The 17,799-nt window shown below is 41.3% G+C and overlaps 1 protein-coding gene across 2 annotated transcripts in view; it reads right to left on the bottom strand.

The window, feature by feature from the left end:
* The window catches only part of EGFL6 (EGF like domain multiple 6), a 37,055-nt gene extending 19,485 nt beyond the window's left edge, over window positions 1-17,570 (bottom strand). For both annotated transcript variants that reach the window (XM_064646629.1, XM_064646630.1), the window contains exons 1-7: window positions 17,213-17,570; window positions 10,473-10,582; window positions 8,197-8,289; window positions 5,290-5,409; window positions 3,638-3,757; window positions 2,547-2,681; window positions 1,120-1,242 (exon numbers count right to left, since the gene is read on the bottom strand). In XM_064646629.1, coding sequence (XP_064502699.1) covers window positions 1,120-1,242; window positions 2,547-2,681; window positions 3,638-3,757; window positions 5,290-5,409; window positions 8,197-8,289; window positions 10,473-10,582; window positions 17,213-17,280 — 769 coding nt within the window. In that variant the 5' untranslated portion in view covers window positions 17,281-17,570. The remainder of the gene's footprint in view (window positions 1-1,119; window positions 1,243-2,546; window positions 2,682-3,637; window positions 3,758-5,289; window positions 5,410-8,196; window positions 8,290-10,472; window positions 10,583-17,212) is intronic.
* Between the last annotated feature and the right edge of the window lie 229 nt (window positions 17,571-17,799).

Here is a 17,799-nt window from a genome sequence, read left to right as displayed (position 1 = left end):
GCTGGCTCATAACATTGAATTTGGAGAGAGGAACCTCCTAAACAGCTCTGCTGTGGCAATCTATGTCCAAACCAAACCTTTCGGTACCAGTCAGGTTTTTGATTGTTTATTTTTGTTCATTAGAAATCAACATTTTTTACTGGAAATAGAAATTTAACAAAATGGTTTGATACTTGGGGCTGTCCTGGGCTGGGCTGGGAGCTGGACTTTGATGATCCTAGTGGGTCCCTTCCAACTCAGAAAATTCTGTGATTCTGTGAAAATACTAATTTATCAATGTGTATTGAAAGTTTCAATGACTATCATAATGGGAGTAGGAACATGGATAAAAGAGGGTCTCATAAAACATCTGTAACCATGAAATATAACCGTAATACACATCTGATCAAGGATTACTTGAAAAAAGCCCAGGAAGGTTTATATATTATGTTGAGTTCATCTGTTATAGAAAAAAGCTTTTAAAAAGTTTATGCAGGGCTCAGATGTCCTCCCTAGGAAAACATTTCTAATGGTGTTGCAGGAGAAACCTCTACTGGGTTTAATAAAGGTATAAATAAAAAGGTTCATTTTAAATAGAAAGACAAGAACAGCCCTTCTTTCTTCCTTCTTGGAGGGTCATGTTCAGTTAGAACTGGGCAATTACATCTTTATAGGAAGTCTTCAGTATTCAATAGAGAAACAAATGCAAAATTTTAAGGGAAAATAATTTAACACAGAAGTCACAGCTTTTCTCCCTTTTCTCATTTTTTGCTAAGTTAGCCTGAAACTCTTCTGGAAGAAACTGCACAGCCCTCCAAAGGGCTACCCTTGGGAGTTTATGGAAAATTCACAGTATGTTTTTAAAGATGTTTCTTCACGACAAATCCTCTTCTCTGTTCTACTTATGATTCCTAGAGATATATGAGACTTGGAGACTCATAGGCAAAATTAATTTGAACAACTTATAAATGTACTAACTATGCTATGACTCCTACAATTAATATACTGGTTTTTTGAGAGGTCTTGCTTGGTTGGTATTGCAGCACTGTTCAGCATGACATTTCCAAGAAAATGGCTTAGAATGATCAATTGTTGGAGAAAAACAACACAGCAGTATTCCTGACATTCAGTGGTACTCACCAGCACAATCAAATCCAGTTCCTCGGTATCCCTGTTTACATTTGCACTTGAAGGACCCCTCAGTGTTGAGACACTCTGCATGGAGGTTACACCTGTGTGTATTTGTCACACATTCATTCACATCTAGGGAGAGATATAGATGCTTTATTGAAAACCCAAGGTTCACGACAGCTTGTTTGTGCCAGCCATCTGTTTCCAGGTATTGTGAGCACTAACGTTAGACCAAGACAGTCCAGCGACCATCAGGGGCAGAAGAATTCACAGTAGGAGAGAATGCTGACTGTCAGCTCCATATGCACAACTACTGGCATATGCATCCATGGAAAATGTAGAGCATCTCAGTAAAGAGATGCTTTTATCCAGATTGCATCATTTTTAGCAGCTGACGGGTCCTCTCATAATGTAAGTCAGCAAACAGACAAGTAGCAGGAAGAGTGACTCAAAAATCTGGTATTTCTGAAAGTGAGATTGAGGTTTACAGAAAAAGTCCTGACTACTGAGACCTCTCCAGTTTTTCCCCCATCCACATATATTGTATGAAAAAATATTTTTTCCAGTTTAAGACTCTCAGCGTTTGCAGACAACAAGAAATGCAAATTTAGGTCTCCAAATCTGCCTCACGATCTCACTTCCTCCCCTCAGTCAATATCAATCAAATGTAAACAAAATACATGAATTCTCTTTTTTATGCACTTGTAGTTCTAACCCTTCCAGGCCCTTGTGTTGTCAACAACTTGAACAATGCTCCTGTGGCACCTGCTGCAGGAACTTATACTTTGCTGTTCTTCCATCATTCAACTAATGGATTGAAACAGGAGTAAAGATGATTTGACATTTGTCTTGACACCTGAGCATGCCAAGATGACTTTTTGCCTGTATTTATTCTTGTTAGGGAGAAACTTTGGCATGCTATAGAGATCTGAAAAGTAATTGAAACCTACTATTTTCACACATTTTTTTCCATTGTCTCTACTGTCCATCCAAACAACTTGTTTTAAAGTCATGAAGGCACTTGATTCACATTCCTCAATAATGACACACAAAAAAAGAAAAAAAAAAAAATTTGCTCATCACAGTTTGAAAGCCAAGACAACAAAAAATGGCTCTTTAACTAAACCTGTACCCGAAGTGGCATTTATTTTAGTCAACTGTTGCTAGCTTACTACAAACTCTTGCACATCTTGACTCAGTACAATGAGGCCATTTTTAATTGCAAGTGCCAGTGGTTACGTTTTTCATAAGGCTACAGAGAAAACCCAGAGAAAAATTCAAAGTGTCATCAAGAATATCCTTAGGGTGACATCTTTTAACCATTTCTGAGGCAGTATCCTCAGGCTAGGCCATCATGCTTCAGGCAATGACAGGGAAAATGCACACTGTGGGAAAAAAAAACAACGAAGAAGGAAAATTCATGGGCTAACTCTTACCTACACAGTCATAATGGCCACTGACGTATTTCAGTTCATAACCAAGCTGGCACTTGCAGTAGTAGCTTCCAAAGGTGTTGATGCATCTGCGGTTGTAAGAGCAGAGAGCTTTGCCAGTGGAGCATTCATCAATGTCTAGAGCAGAAGGGATGCTGGTCAGATCCATGAGAAGGTAAAATGGGAAAGCAAGAACTAGTTGGGATTTGCATGGGAATGGTTTGGTCTCGGCTATCACAAGTTGTTTAATAAATAACTCCTGTAACTTCATGCTTAGTGATGGCTTTTTGCTTTTGCATGTGTTCTTCTGAATGAAGCAGCAAAATGTGAACTAACTTCATGGAAGATTTCGAGACCTGGCACGGTAAAATCTAGGGTAACTGGCACTGTGGGTTCTCCTCACTGGGGACAATGATTTGCCCTAAGGTCTTGGAGTAGGCTCAGGAGGAAGTACAAAAATTTCTTTATTTCCCAGAGAATGGAAATGTCAAAGAACAGTTTAAGACAAAGTTCCAGGAACAGGAAATTGAGAGCAGCAGCAGCTCTTCTACTGAACCTCTGCACCTTCCCTTGCTGGGCTAAGGCAAGACATATCACATTTTAGCACATAGTAGTGACTTTTAATGTAATTCATCATGCCACACTGCTGCCCTTTATGGCTTAGAACTGCTGTGATGCCCTGCTGGACACCACGGTCAGTCTTTTTATAATTTCTACCATTTGTTTCCATGCTTAGGTGATCAAAGGGAAGTGGACAAGAATTCAAAAATATTTAAATAAACCTGGACAGCTTCCTGAAGACAAAACATTGTATTTAATGGCCTCATAGCAATAGGGAGAAACTGAATCTGTTGATGACTCTAAATCATGTCAAAACATTCAATTATTTATTGGAGATGAGACTTATCAGAAGAATTACATGGCCAATAGTACAAGAACAGTTATTAAAAAAAAGCATGAAAACTTTACATCACACTGATTAACAAGAAGAATTATTCAATCCACCAAGGAGGATTAACTGCTTCTTAACCTTTTCCCAGAGTCTTATGGTTTCAGGAATCCTACAGAAAAGAGAGTGAGCTCTCTAAGCATACCAATGCATGTCCTTCCATTTGATCCCAGCTGAAGGCCACCTGATGGACAGAGACACTGCACCTCCCCTTTGACTTCTTCACATCCATACTGGCAATTCACCATGGCACATGTCCTGGAACCTGAAAACAGTATTTCAAATAACAAAAAGAGCAAAATTCTAGGCTGGGATCACACACTTAAGTTAGATCTGAAATTAGATCAGAAATTAATCAGAACAACAAAATTCCATTCATTATAAATAAAACTGTCTCTACATTAACACATTAACAATTCTGGAGTCCATGTGATAGATCTTACACTCCTGTCTACTTTGTTCTTTCCTTATCAGTCCTTATTCCTCTCTTCTTTGCTGATCCCAGTTCTGTGACTTTTTAATACCACCCTTTAGACTCAGAGAGAGAAATGGAAGAAATAAATATCCATTTCTCAAGGATGTCAGGGGCCTGCAGCTGCTGTCTGCCAGTAATACACACCATGGTTAGTAATGCAGTGGCACGAACCTGAGATGTGATGTATGGCAGGGAAACCCTCCAGAAGCTCTGTCCCCTGGGCACCTTTTGTGGCAATTTCAGTCTCCCTGCCATAAGTGAGAGACAGTAGTGGCTCTGGTTTTCAGACCTGCTCTACAGCTGCAGACCCTGCACTCCTGCAAGTATTTGCCAAGGCTGGGTACTTTTACAATTATTCTGATTGACTTGCCAGATGGGCGCCCTGCCTGATGAACGGTTTTCTCCAAGATTTGGAGATCAAAGACTTTTAGAATTTATGGTTTTCTGTCATGTTCATGGGAAAGACTGTGCTGTACCTCATACAGCCAGGTCCTTTGGTTTAGAATACAGCTCTCAAGCAGGTTGTTCCACTGCTCAGATGAACTGGTTTCCTTGTCCAACTGATGGATCTGCTCCAGTCCAGTGAACACTATAAAAGACTGTCACCATGTTACCTGGGTTTTGTGAAATTCAAAGCCAAAATACCTGTATGGAACTGCTCAGGTGAAGAAAAAAAAGTATTTTCTACTAATGAAACTTGATCATTGAAAAACAAGATGCTTCCTCAGGTCTGAAAATCAGGTTGGTTAAAACAGTGGAATCCTTTCCATTTCATGCTGGCTTAAAGACAAAGAAGATAGGTAGAAATATCTATTTTCCCCAGAAGTTTAGATAAGCCTTAGTTCAAGGAACAAATGTTTCCAAGAAGCTGGCAGCAGCTGTGGGAGGCATATCAATACAGATAAAATAAATCAGTCATGGAGCACAAAAAGGTAAAGCAACATGTATAACAGCATGTAAAAAGTAGTATGTATTGGTGCTTTGCTTGGATAGATTAATTTATCCTTACTCAGCAGATGAACTGGCAGGACTATGCACCGAGATTGTACTAGCTGTCCTTCATCTGAAGTAAAACTATCAAAGATTTTTATTCTAGAAGGATCAAAACTCCTCTGAATACCAAAATACAAGTATGACCTAGTTTACTTTATCCAGGAACTACCAAATAGAAAAGCCTCTTTCAGCTGTGGCAGTACCAGAGAACTGGGGTAAAAACCCTATACTAAATAAGCTAAATCTGTTCATCACAAGAAGAAAATCTGCTGGAATTAAATGTGATTAGATGATTTTGGTGTGCCTGTTCCATCAGCTCTATTACTTACTTGCACATGTGCCATCTGGCATAAGCATGTACCCGTTGAGACAATAGCACTTGTAGCTGCCATGTGTATTCATACATCTGTGCTCACAAGGACGTGGCTTCAGTCCACATTCGTTCAGATCTGCAGAAGTCATTGGAATTAAATGAGTGCTGGGTTTCTATACATATATTCATATATATAGGTGGATAATATTGCCTAATGCATTGGATTCCCCAGAGTAAAATCGTTTGGATGGAAAATGAGCCAGCCCCTTGCAAAATGAGAGTTTAGCAGACCATCTGGCTGAAAGACTGCTGGTAAAACCAACATACACAGACTTCTACACTTGAAAAACTAATGCAAACTCTGGCCACATCTGGCAGCTTGTTAGGAAGAGGTGGAGTGGTGGAGAGAGAATTTAGTTACTCTCTTTTGGGGAGTTATTTGTCTGGATTTCTCTGATTCTAGCTGGGGATTTTAGCCCTCCCGCTGACCTCTGTACTAGAAAGGCAAAAATGAGACTGAGAACAGCAAATGAGTTTAAGTGAAACAAAGACTTTTACTTTTGTTTTTCTGAGCTACACATTGGCACCAAGGTTATCAGTAGCAGAAATTAATACAATAAATAAATACAATAAAATTAAATACAATATACGATAAGACCAATCTCAAAAATCTCAAAATCCTGAGAATTAAAGCATCCTAAATCTTTCTCAGAATCCAAGATGTAAAGACTTTGCAGAAACGAACTCAATTTCAAATTTCCAATAGCTATTCTTCACAGGGAGAAAATGAGAATTCCAAAACATTTAATTTGTGCAGTATAGGGTGAGCAGTGTTCACAATAATATTTGGCCTATGGCAAGGGAACAAAAATCTCTGTGACTTCTGTGAACTGACATCCCTACCTCTTCTAGTGATGAGGAAACAGGCAGAATGCATTAACAGAATGCACCAGCATATGCAGCCCTTTCAACATGTGCTGTGTTAAACAGAGCATAGGACCAATAATATATCTTCAGTAAAGATGCAGCTCTCCAGGCAAGCACTGAGTTTGTGTAGCTCCACTTCTAATGGGAGAAGCATCTGTTCTCATGCCTATGTACTCTGCAGACCACAGGGTCAGCCATTCAAAGCATAAACTTTGTGGAGGTGCAGAAGTGTTTGTTACAGTTCAGTCCAGGGAAGAAAGAGGTTTTCTATTTCTAAAAGACATTCTATTATTTAAATGTAGGGTGTGTTTGGAAAAGGGCAACCTATCTTCTTGCAAATCACCCTGGATTTTTGTGCTACTGTGGCTCCACTAAATAATCAAGACCCTCTTAACAAAGCAACTAGGGAGCAAACTGGTGAACAAAAGTTATTCTACTTAGGCCATACATTTTCAAAAGTGCTTATCTGCACCTATCTCACACAATGCACTGACAGCATACACAGCTCTAAAAAAAAACCTATGGAGATAAGGCTAATTTGGCTCAGACTTGGTGGCAGACTAATACAGTCCCCTTATCTCTGTTATTTTAGTTAGCTCATGTTGAGCTTGCTCAGCAGGGCATTCTGTGTAAGGACAGACCAAAGCTACATCTCCAGTAAACTAAAAGTGGGTATGAGCATTCCTAGCTGCTGGAACATGACCACCTAAATGGCTATACTGTTGAAACAGCTCTTGGAGACTCTGGGAGACTTCTGGTCTGTGACAGCAACCACTTTACTGAAAAAATCCTGCTTCAGAAGGTAGAAGAGCCCAGGGTCTAAGAGGCGATTTGCACATGTGGGTCTGTGTGGTGCTTCCACCATGCCTCAGACTCTGAACCTACTGCAAGTGGCACAGAACTGATCTGATTGCCTACAGAGGGCATTTCAAATGCAGATGGAGTTACTGCACAGAAAACACCTAAAAACTGGGGGCTTCTCTGTTGCTTTTTGGTAACTTTTAAGCTGCCAAAAATTTTTGAGGTTAAACTTCTGGGTTTAAAGGCAGAAATTGTAAGTAATACCTACATAACTGTTACATGTAACCACAGCTGCTGTTTCCCTTTCCTCTCTAGTGGTACTAAGGAATTAACTTCTTTCCCTGTGAAAAACACCAAAAGTGCAAAAGATGGAGTTTTCTAAAATACTTAACAATATAGCTTTATGATATATTGTTTGAAATATACTGTGTAATAAATGGGTTGTTTTGACTATAAAAAAAGTGTGTTTAGCACATCAATGCAAAATTTTCAGTCAAAGGCTGCAGGAGCTTGGTAAGGTAGCAAGCACCTGCAGTTCACTCATCTGTGCTGCAGTAGGATGGACCTGCTCCTTTCATCTGATCCAACGCAGGGGTCTCATATATTGGAACAGGAAAAAAAATTGAATTCTTACCTATGTGTTAACTGAAATATTTCCATGTTGAATTGCAAGTTTATGGAGGGAAAGTGGTGCATTTAAAGTTTCTGAAAATGCAATTCTAAAGACTCCCAATTCTGGTTCTCAGAAATACCATTCAGCATCTGCAAACAGCCCAGACAGCTTGATAAATTACATGTCTAGCATATAATTGCATGTCTTTCTGATTAGAAGGTTAGTTAAAGAAGAAACATGGATTGCTAGTTAAGAAAATAACATGGGTTCTGGAACTGACTGCCATCTCTTCTGATACTTTCCTGTGTAATCTCTCCATGCCTTAATCCTCTGACTATAAACATGACAACTTGCCCTTGTCATCAGCCCATAGGACATACACAATATGGGTTCAAACTTCTGTTTGCTGAAGGAGACTTAGGGCTTGCCTGGGATTCTGGAGATGTAAGAGCCTTAAACTCTTAAGTTCTTCTACGTAAACATGAAAATATCCTGGTTTACTATATTGGAAGATGACACAAACCATAGTACAAGATAAGGAGACAGAAAATCAACAGTGCTTTCTGGAGCATATGCACTAACCTTGATTACAGGTTTTCCCTGTAAATCCAGGGAAACATTTGCATTTGTTTGGTCCCATGCACTCCCCATACTTGCAACCATGTCCACAGGTAGCTGGTGGAGTCAGGCAGAGAAAGGAGAGAGAAAAAGTTAGAAATAATCTATTTGAAAACTTTTGCCCTGCTTAGTTGCCTAAAAACTTTTTGCATAAGTTCAGCATCCTCCATACCTCTCCCTCTAGTCTGAGCATGGTAGCTACTGATCAGCACTTTCTATCTGCTTGAGAATAGTGATGCTAACATAAATTAAAAGAGTTTGTTTTTTTCCAGGTTTATAAAGACCTGGAAAAGAAGGGATTACTTTTAGGTCTCTCTCTCATACTTTTTCTGCCATGATTACAACTCATATTTAGTAGTTTTGTACTCTTGCATTTTTCCTGTTTTTAAGAAGCCTATGTGAGAAGCAGCTGGTCAGCAGCTTGACTTGCTAGGCTTGGCATCTAGAGCAGGAAAGCGGCAACAAGAGTCTCCTGCAGCCAAAGGAGACACATTATACTACAAAAGTTTTACAGTCTTGGACCTTCTGAGTTACAGCTGAGGAACGTGTCTATTCCATAGTGGAACATCCAGAGCACATCTGTCATGAGGCAACTGTCCTTACCACACATCCCAATAAGTGTAATTGCATCAGGTTTACAATAATTTGAGAGGGCTATGCTTAACCTGGATGGATTAAAAAGTAAAATTTTTTAACTCTTGGCCCTCTAGATCATCAATCAGAAATTAAACTGACTTTTATAAGGCTTATAAGGCTCTTAAAGTCAATATGATTGTCAACATGGGGGTTATGCAGGAAGAGCAAACAAGACATGCATTTAAATCAGAACTAGCTCTGTAAAAACAGTGAAAAAGTATGCACCAGGATGCACATCTCGATACCCTGTGTAATTAAGCTGATCTGCAAACTATAGGAAAGTCACAGTGTTAATTACTATATAGTAAAACGAATAATTAAAATTCATACTTCTGATTTCAAGTATCTTCCCTACATTTACAGAAGAATTCAGATGTACTGATCCACTAACTCCACAGACTGAGGCATTTTTCAACACTATTTCTATCCCTGAAGGCAACATGACACACTGCAAGACCAGCTTGTTCCCCTGGGATCCCATGCATCCTTGCTTGGCATGGTCTCCCATGGGATGGACACATTCTGCAGCTGTAACTGAGGAGATCCAAGACTGGAAAAGAGCAGCTTGCAGTGTTAGCACTGAAGCAGAGAACACTGCATCTGGATTTACAATGCAGAATTACATTATAGGTGGCTTAAAGTAATTTGCCAAAGAAGAGTCTTCAAAGTTTATGAAAACCTATTGCTTTAAAACAAGACAATCTACTCCACTGGCTGATCAGAGATGTATTTGTCACCTGTCCCTCTAGCTATTCAGTTGCATCAAAACTAAGGTGTTATTAAGCAATGCAGAAATATGAAAATAATCCCTTTTTTCTTTTTTAAAATGATGGTTTTTATATATAAAGCAGAGAAATTTTATGATTTTCAGCAGTGAATAACCCTGAGCCTCTATACAAATTCACCAGACACAAAATGCCAAACCCTCTGGGACAACAGGTGCAACATCTGAAAAAGATTTCTAAAACATATATTTTATGATTTTGTTGTGTTTTGCACAAGTACAGTTGAAGAGAAAGATTCCACATTGCCTTCTCCTTGGGATCTGTAGACCTTTTACAAATTAGAAATGTCTTAAGAGCCATTGTCTCTTCATTAAGCCGATGATCCTCAGACCAGGACGCTGGCTGGCTACCCAAGCTCGGGTGCACTTATTTCTTGAGTTTTATTTATGTTTTCAGAAAGTTAAAACCTCCTGGTTCTCAGAGGCTGTGTACTCTGAAGATAAAGGATACCAACTGACAGAAAACTATTTTAGGGGTCCTTACGTAGCATTGGAAAACACTGTGGTTTTAGCACATTCTCAACAGCTGTAAGAGTATAGGCACTGACCAGGGCTGTGCAGGAGATTGGAACAGACAGTCCCTTCTGGATCTAAGAATCTCTGCATATGCAGTTGATGGCTTTTTATTATTTACCCAAAGCTCTGGGTTTTCTTAGGAGATGGTCTTTCAAATATGTTTTATTCACTCTTTTCACAGAGTTAAGAAATTTCACTCCTCAGAAGGTTTCTTTCTGTAACGTCTGGCAGACATACATGAAACCCCTTTATCAGTACCAAGTACACAGCCATGGAGAGGAAACAAGCATAAAGTTAATGTTACCTTCGCAGTGGCCCTTGTTCTTTTTCCAGCCATAACAGCAATCCAACCTGGAACCATAGCGACACACCCCAGGCTGGCTCACAGCCACCAGCTGCCCACGAGCTCTCAAGCTGCATAAGGAAGGACAAACAGCAGCTTCATCAGGCAAAAACACTTTAGTTCATTCCTCTGTGTACTCCATTGCACATTTTTCTTATGTTTTATCCCCTGTCAGGCATTTTCATTTCACAAAACCTAGAGCAGTGTTCCTAGAGAGGAATGCAAAGTCACATTTGATCGGAGAAACAGGGGAGCTGGGAACGTTTCACCTGCAATAAATTAACTGTGCAACATAAACCCTTTCTAATAAGAAACATGGCAAAGGCAAAAAATACAGCCAGGTCCCCTGCTAGTATGAGTCATTTTTAATATCAGTGAAGTCAATGGGGCTGCCTCAGTTTGTGCCACATGAACAACCTGGATCGAATATACGATGCCACACCTGACAGCGCTTTTGCTTTGGATGATGAAATATTGATTCTACAGAAATGCATGTTCTGAACATCAGGCAGCCCCATAAAAGATAGTGACTTGCTGGTCATAGTCACTGCACACGTGCAAATTGATTGCATAAGTGCAGACAGTCTTGAGCGTTCTGGTTGCACGGGGCTGCCTGACCATAGTGTTGATTTCACCTGCCGATAAGCCAAGGGAGTTCAAAGTCACTGCAGATCAACAACTGCAAGAGTTGGAAAACCTGCCATGCTAGTTGCCAAAATCATACATTTGATGCAATTCCACAACTGTGTAAATCTTCTAGACCTACTCTGTGCTGCAACTAGTACTGTGGATTTAGTTGTCTTCTCCCTCTGTTTGCTGTTACTTAAGTTCTCCGATACCACATGCCTGTCCCCTTCATGAAATTCCTTTTCCAAAATCCTGCATCCTCACTGCTTTTTCCAATCCATAATTTAAAATGTGCATTCTTCAAAGAGTCCAAAGTGTTGGTTTTGACACAGAATACACCTTATTGGTGGCAGCTTTATAGTAAGGGATTTGAGGTACTGAGGGGGCAATACACAACAAAAAATATCTCATGGTGGGAAAAAGAAAGATGGAGAAAAGTAATCAGGCATGAGCTTTTGCATTTTTTAGTCTGAGGCACAGTAAAGCCATTGCTTTATCACATTACAGCAGCGCTTTGCACTTATCCAGTGCTTATCTGTAAGGGTTGCACTCATATCAGAACCGTTACTGTAAACATCACTGAGGCAAACTAATAAAACAAATATATGCATACACTTCCAAGTACAATATGTTACACCAGCATTTTCTTTAGTAGCTGAACCATTGAAAAGAGAAGGGAGTTCAGAGGAAATGCACAAGCTCATGTACCTGAGATACTCCGAATGAAGAGATGGTCTTTATGTCACTGGACAAGTAAAAAAACCTCAGTGTTGGACTAAATTGTTCTGAAGTCATCCAACCTTTGCCATCAACCCAGTGATGCAGTTTACAGGAGTACATGCACCTCATCTTCAGACAGGTGAAAAAGTCTATTAAATAGCTATAACTCCTCTATGTGCATCTGTGAGAAATCAGCACCCTGCCTCTGCACATATAGACAAAAAAATAACTTTTTTCCATTTTGTTCATCCAAATGCTGCTGGCTTAAATCACTTGCAAGTATACAAGTTAAAGAACATATGTTCTGTTTGCAGGCTAGAAAGTGCCCTTGAATTTACCTGAATAGTAACAGTACATTCTGCTTCCATCCCAGAAAATCCTCTGAAATGCATCTGGATAGTGCTATGACTCCCCTGAAAGGTTAAAATGCCTAAAGCTTGGAGCAAGAAGGATCTCACTCCTTTCCAAAAGGTGCTCATTTTCACAGGAAAAAACTTCATTCAGTAATGTTTTATTTAGTAATTCACTTCAAAATCAAATGACAGTGTCTTTGTAAAGTATACAATATATCTCATGATTTCAGCACAAACTTCTCTTAAAACTGGGAAAGGTTTCCTAAAACTGCAAATGAAATTAACATAGCTGTACTCTATAGATACCACCCTGGACAAGGTCTTCCTTGTGTTCTGATTTTCACAGCAAGCGCCAAGTTAAAACTTAACCTTTGGCAGTGGGAAAGATCAACTAGACTATTGAGAGCCCACCTGGATCCCAAAATCTTGGAGGAAAACCAGTTTTGCCAGCTTAGTCCCTCTAAACCATGAAGAATCAACATCCGTCAGCTCTGCCATTACTGTCAGGAGTTCAGTATTTTGTGCAAAAGAAAGAAATTTAGAAAGAGGAGATTCTTTCAGGCAGGCAGATCCTTTCTGGGAGAAAGGATCCAGATCCCTTTTGGATACTGGGGGAGAAGTAATGTAGACTGGAAGCACAGGGCACTTCTGATCTCTCCCTGCAAGATATTCTTGTAGGATTTCAGAGGCCCAAGCATGATGGCTGGGCTTGTCACTGTCTGCTCAGTGTGCAAAAAATTCCTGGCCTTGAAGAACCTGCAGCCCAAATACACAACTCAAGAAGAAGGGCAAGAGAAGGGAGACTGTGCAGGTCAGTGGCAAGAGTGGTCTCTGAATTTTTAGTGAAGAACTCTGTCCTCTGAGAGTCAGCAGCTTACAGCACTGGTGCTAAAGGTAACAAGTGGCATACTTAGCTGTCCAGAGTGCCCAGGCAGAAGAGATTTTATATGGCTCTGTTGCTGCTTACATCAGTAGGGTGGTATTTAGCAAAGAACAGTGAAGATGAATAGCAACTACAGCAATCCAAGGCCTCCTTGTTTGAGGTGACAGAAAGCTGGCTGCATTATTTATCGCAAGATTGCTGTGAGCCCCTGGCACCATTATAAACTAAGTGGGACCCTCAGGTGTTTCAGTTAAAATTCTAGGAAAGGTTTACTGCTGCTGTACCAGGCTGTATTGTTGTGGTTTAGCAATGGTAGTCCCCAGTTCAGTGCCCCCACTGAGACTCTCCAAACCCGTTTTCTCCTCCTGCTTCCCACTGTGGTGGGATGGAGTTGAGAATTGGAGGCACAAAAGGTAAAGATCATGGGTTGAGATAACCACTTACTGGAAACAGCAATGAGATAAGAAAACAAACTGTAACAACAAAAATACTGATGACAGAGGGTATAAGAAAAGAAACTATGCACATGAAAAAACCTCCAATATGGGATGACTCCCTCTACAGTGTTTCCTTGACCAGAAGGAACCCTTCATGCCTGGAAGACAGTCCCTTTTCTCCACCCCCAGCAATGACGTGAGATGGTATAGAATAACATGTGTCCTGGCCATGCCCCCTCCTGGCTACTGTCAAATATTAATCCTGTCCTGGCTGGAATCAGGATGATTGTGTACAGTTCTTAACATGGTGAAGACATTTGAATTATATATGGTATATATGATAAGAAAAGCTATGAAGAATGGCCTATTTACAGAGGATGATAAGAACTTGGCTTCAGTTGAACAAACCAAAAGCTGAGAAGGGAATCTAATTGCTTCCTACTGCAGGCCAGGCATCTCCAGAAGAGAGAGAGAAGAGCTCATTAAGATAAAGACTAATTTGTAACCATTTACTCTTGCGCTACCATCCTTTAATACTCTGAGGGGAAAACAGGAATATGAACGCCACAAGAAGGGTAAGAGACCTGAAGAGCTTTGAAGAACTAGGAGAACAACTCCTCCCTAATTTTAAGATACATAGTCTCTTTCACAGACTAAGACCTAACCTTGCCTGTAGTGACACAAACATAGGCATGAATGTTGTTCCTCTTTGAAGTAATATGAAGATTATGAATCCTATCCCAAAAAACATCAGACCAATTCAGAGCAAAACATCCAGATACTGGCCAGGATCAAGTGAGTATGTAACTTTATTCCTAGAGTGGTGTGAGGAACAGACAAAATAAATTGAATGTGTGATGTGAGGACAGAGGTTAAGCTGCTACAGAGGACCTTTGACTTCTTACAGTGATTTACTAAATTTGATGTTAGAAAAGAAGAAAACATATTTACAATAGCACGTATTCAGAAAGTTTACCTGCTCCACTTATCAATTGTCTAGGTAGACTTTTTAGCAGAGCAAAGTTGATAGGGTAGGACGGATATCCCTGATACCCCTAATAGCTTAAATACAAAAACAATTGCAAAGAAAAATATTATAAGTACAATAAAAGGTGAAAAGAGGGGACTAAAGCACACCTAAATGTTGGGACTTGCTTGTCCAAAAGAATCTTCCTACTACTCCTACCCCTCTTTATTGTTGTTTCATTCCATAAAATAAGGAAATAGTTTTACATTGCATCATTTTCTCAAAATTAGTTCATGATCTAGGCCAAATCCAAACCACTAAAAATGTCTGCATACCAATGGGCAGTCAAAATTTCAAATATAATAACAGGGCTGTTAACTGTGCTGGACTACAAATTTCATTAGCAGCCATTTTACCCATAACAGCTAAAATAAAAAGAAGTAAAAACCTCAACACTGAAAAAAAGATACTTGTCATGTTCTCCTGACCAGTGATCATTTGCAGTGTAAGCCCTGCCTGAACTGAGTGATGCGACAGTAGCAGCTGCAGAGGATGAGCAAGCAAATCTTCAGAAGCCTAAGTTAACCAGGTAGGTAGATAACAAAGTTAGTTTGAGTTAATATAGTCCTATTAATATTGTCTTTTACTAAAGTTTTATCTAGGAAGGAGCATTTATGAGTTTTTACTTTTTCTTTTTTTTTTTTTTTTAACAGCTGCTGAATAGATTAATGCACTGTTCCCATAAGACCTCTACAGAACACTTTTGGTCAGCTCTTGTGCACACAATAGCTGTCTGCTGCTGGCAGGGTGTGGGGGCAAACGTCTCCATTCCATTATCGTCAGCTTCCAGTTAACTCAAAGGCAGGATGTGATCCCTTTCTTTAATGTTCCTCTAAAAATATTTCTGGACATTGTTGCTAGCAAAAACTATCACCAAACCTAAAATTTTGATCAACTGTTATATTCAGAAGAACAAAAAGATGGTATTTCAGAAATTAGCAATTTCAAAAAGATTCCTTAGAACTCTGAGTGTATGCAATACAGAAGTATATTTGAACACTGTGCAAAATAAAGGCATGAGGTGTTTTCTCTGCGTTGGTTGTTTGGTCGGGTTTTTGGAGTTTTGTTGGTTTGTCTGTTTTCACAAAAGTTTATTTGAGGGGTGACTTCCTTCTAGGAAAAAAGTTCACCTATATTCATATTAAATAAAATGAAAAGTGTGTCACCTTATATCTTTTAATAACTGTGTCTTAGGTAACCCTTCAGCCAGTTTCAGGCACTCAACATGACAACAGTCTTGCTTCACTGTGAATTCGTCCCAAAAGAATAAATGAAGTTTAGCTTGGCTTGCAGAATTTTCTTCTTTATGGCTTCATGTTGCCACCAAACTCATTAAAAGAAGTGCTTAGAGCAGAGAAATTAAAAGTCCAGGTATGAAAGCTACACTTCTAGGAGACATAAATAACCATAATTAAATCAGTCTTTCAAAACTGAATCTGATTTTTACTATTTCCTTTTCCTTCTTAACCATTCAGAGGCAGATAGGATCCTCTTATATTACGATCCCTTGTCATCCAAAGCTTCCATCAATATGTTTGAAAATCTTTTTTTCCCACTTTCTTTCAATGGAAATAGTAGAGTGACAATCTTGGTAGAACTGCGAGATGCCATTACCACCCAACACCAACTTGGACAGGACAGGGTATAGAGCAATCAGTTATAGGTAGGTTGTGCATTTCCCATAGGTTTCTTGACTTAATGTGAAACAACAATTTTTATCAAACATATCACTCTTGGCTTTAGTTAACTTCAGGCCATATTTTCTTCTAGAAAGAGATAACATCCTTATTTTGTGGTTTTACATCTTTCTAAGTACTTGGAATGCAAGTACACATGAAAAATGACCAACAAACGCAGGCATTTAAACAGAGCTCTGCTTCGAGAGCAAATGTGTTTTGTCGAAGATATTCAAGCAAGTCTGGAGTTCGTAAACTTCCGCTTACTGGGGAGCTGACCACTCGACAGCCCCACATGTTCTGGAACAGCACACTGCCACTGGCTGATGACAAACGTTCCCATTCACAGATCTGATACTAAATAAATAAACCACACAACATCTTGAAGGCTTCACCCACAGTTGCTGTGAATTTCCCCTTTATGAGCTACTCCCTTGCTGCAGCGCTTGTGCTTCTGGAGAACTGGGAGGGGGAACACTAGAATGGCTTGATTAGGAGTAAGTGGTTTCATTGATCCTCTCTCAAAATCTCATTCTGTTTCCAGAGCGTACCTGTCTCTGCAGAACCTAAAACTTTGTGATGGCGGGATGATTGTGAAGCGCCTGTTTATCCAAGCAGATCAAGAACTGGAGCAGCTCACACCTTTCTACAGGTGCTGCAGCTGCTCCCACCGTTTGGACCGTCACCGACGCTGCCGTTTGTCCCGAAGCAGAAGACCCCCAGCTGTGGTGTGAGCTCCGGTGAGCCCCTCGGGGAAGCGGCGCACACGCCGCGGGAGGGTCCGAGCCGGGCGGGTGCCGTTCAGCACCACGGCCCCGGCGACCGGCCGGGAGAGCCCAGCGGACACGGACGCGGGACGGACTCTCCAGCACCCGCACCCGCGGGCGGGCACGGCACGGACGAGGAGTGGGACCCAGCCCTAGCCTGGTCGGACCCCCGACCTCTCCCGCCCTCTCCCCGCCCGCCGTCCCCGCTCACCTGCCCACGGCGGCCAGCCCGGCGGCGAGCAGGGCGGCGAGCAGGGCGCTCCCGGGCGCCGGCACCATCGCCCGGGCGCGGGCGGCCCCCGGCGGTGTCTGTCTGTCCCTCGTTGGCCGGGCGGCAGCGCCGGAGCGCGGGCGGGCGGTGGGACGGGGCCCTATAACCGGGCGGGGCGGGGCGGACCCGCCTCCGGCCGCGCTCCCCCCGCGCGTCCCGGGACGGGGCGGGCAGGGACCCCCGGCTCGCCGGGCGCGGAGCCACGGCGGTGTCCCTCTGGGAGAGCCGCGTCGCTCCGGCCCGAGACCAGTCGCTGCTGCAGGCTCACTTCGTTCCACAGCCGGCCTGTCCCGCGGGCTCTGCCTCCGCGGGCTCCCGCTGTCCCCCGTGGCACCGTTGCGATGGACTTCTGTCACCGGGAAACGGCATTTGCATTGAAAGGTTTCCAGGCTTTGCTTTTCAGTCGCACTGAAAAGCACGACCTCTGACCAAACTTTGTTTAAGCCGCTAAAGAAAGTGCTTGGATATAAGGAAAAAGTTCTTAACTAAAAGAGTGGTCAGGAATGGGAACAGTCTGCCCAGTGGAA

The sequence above is a fragment of the Pseudopipra pipra genome, chromosome 2 (assembly GCF_036250125.1).
Source record: "Pseudopipra pipra isolate bDixPip1 chromosome 2, bDixPip1.hap1, whole genome shotgun sequence".
Lineage (NCBI taxonomy): Eukaryota > Metazoa > Chordata > Aves > Passeriformes > Pipridae > Pseudopipra > Pseudopipra pipra.
The sequence above is the reverse complement of the archived record's forward strand: the minus strand, read 5'-3'. Positions and strand labels throughout refer to the sequence as shown.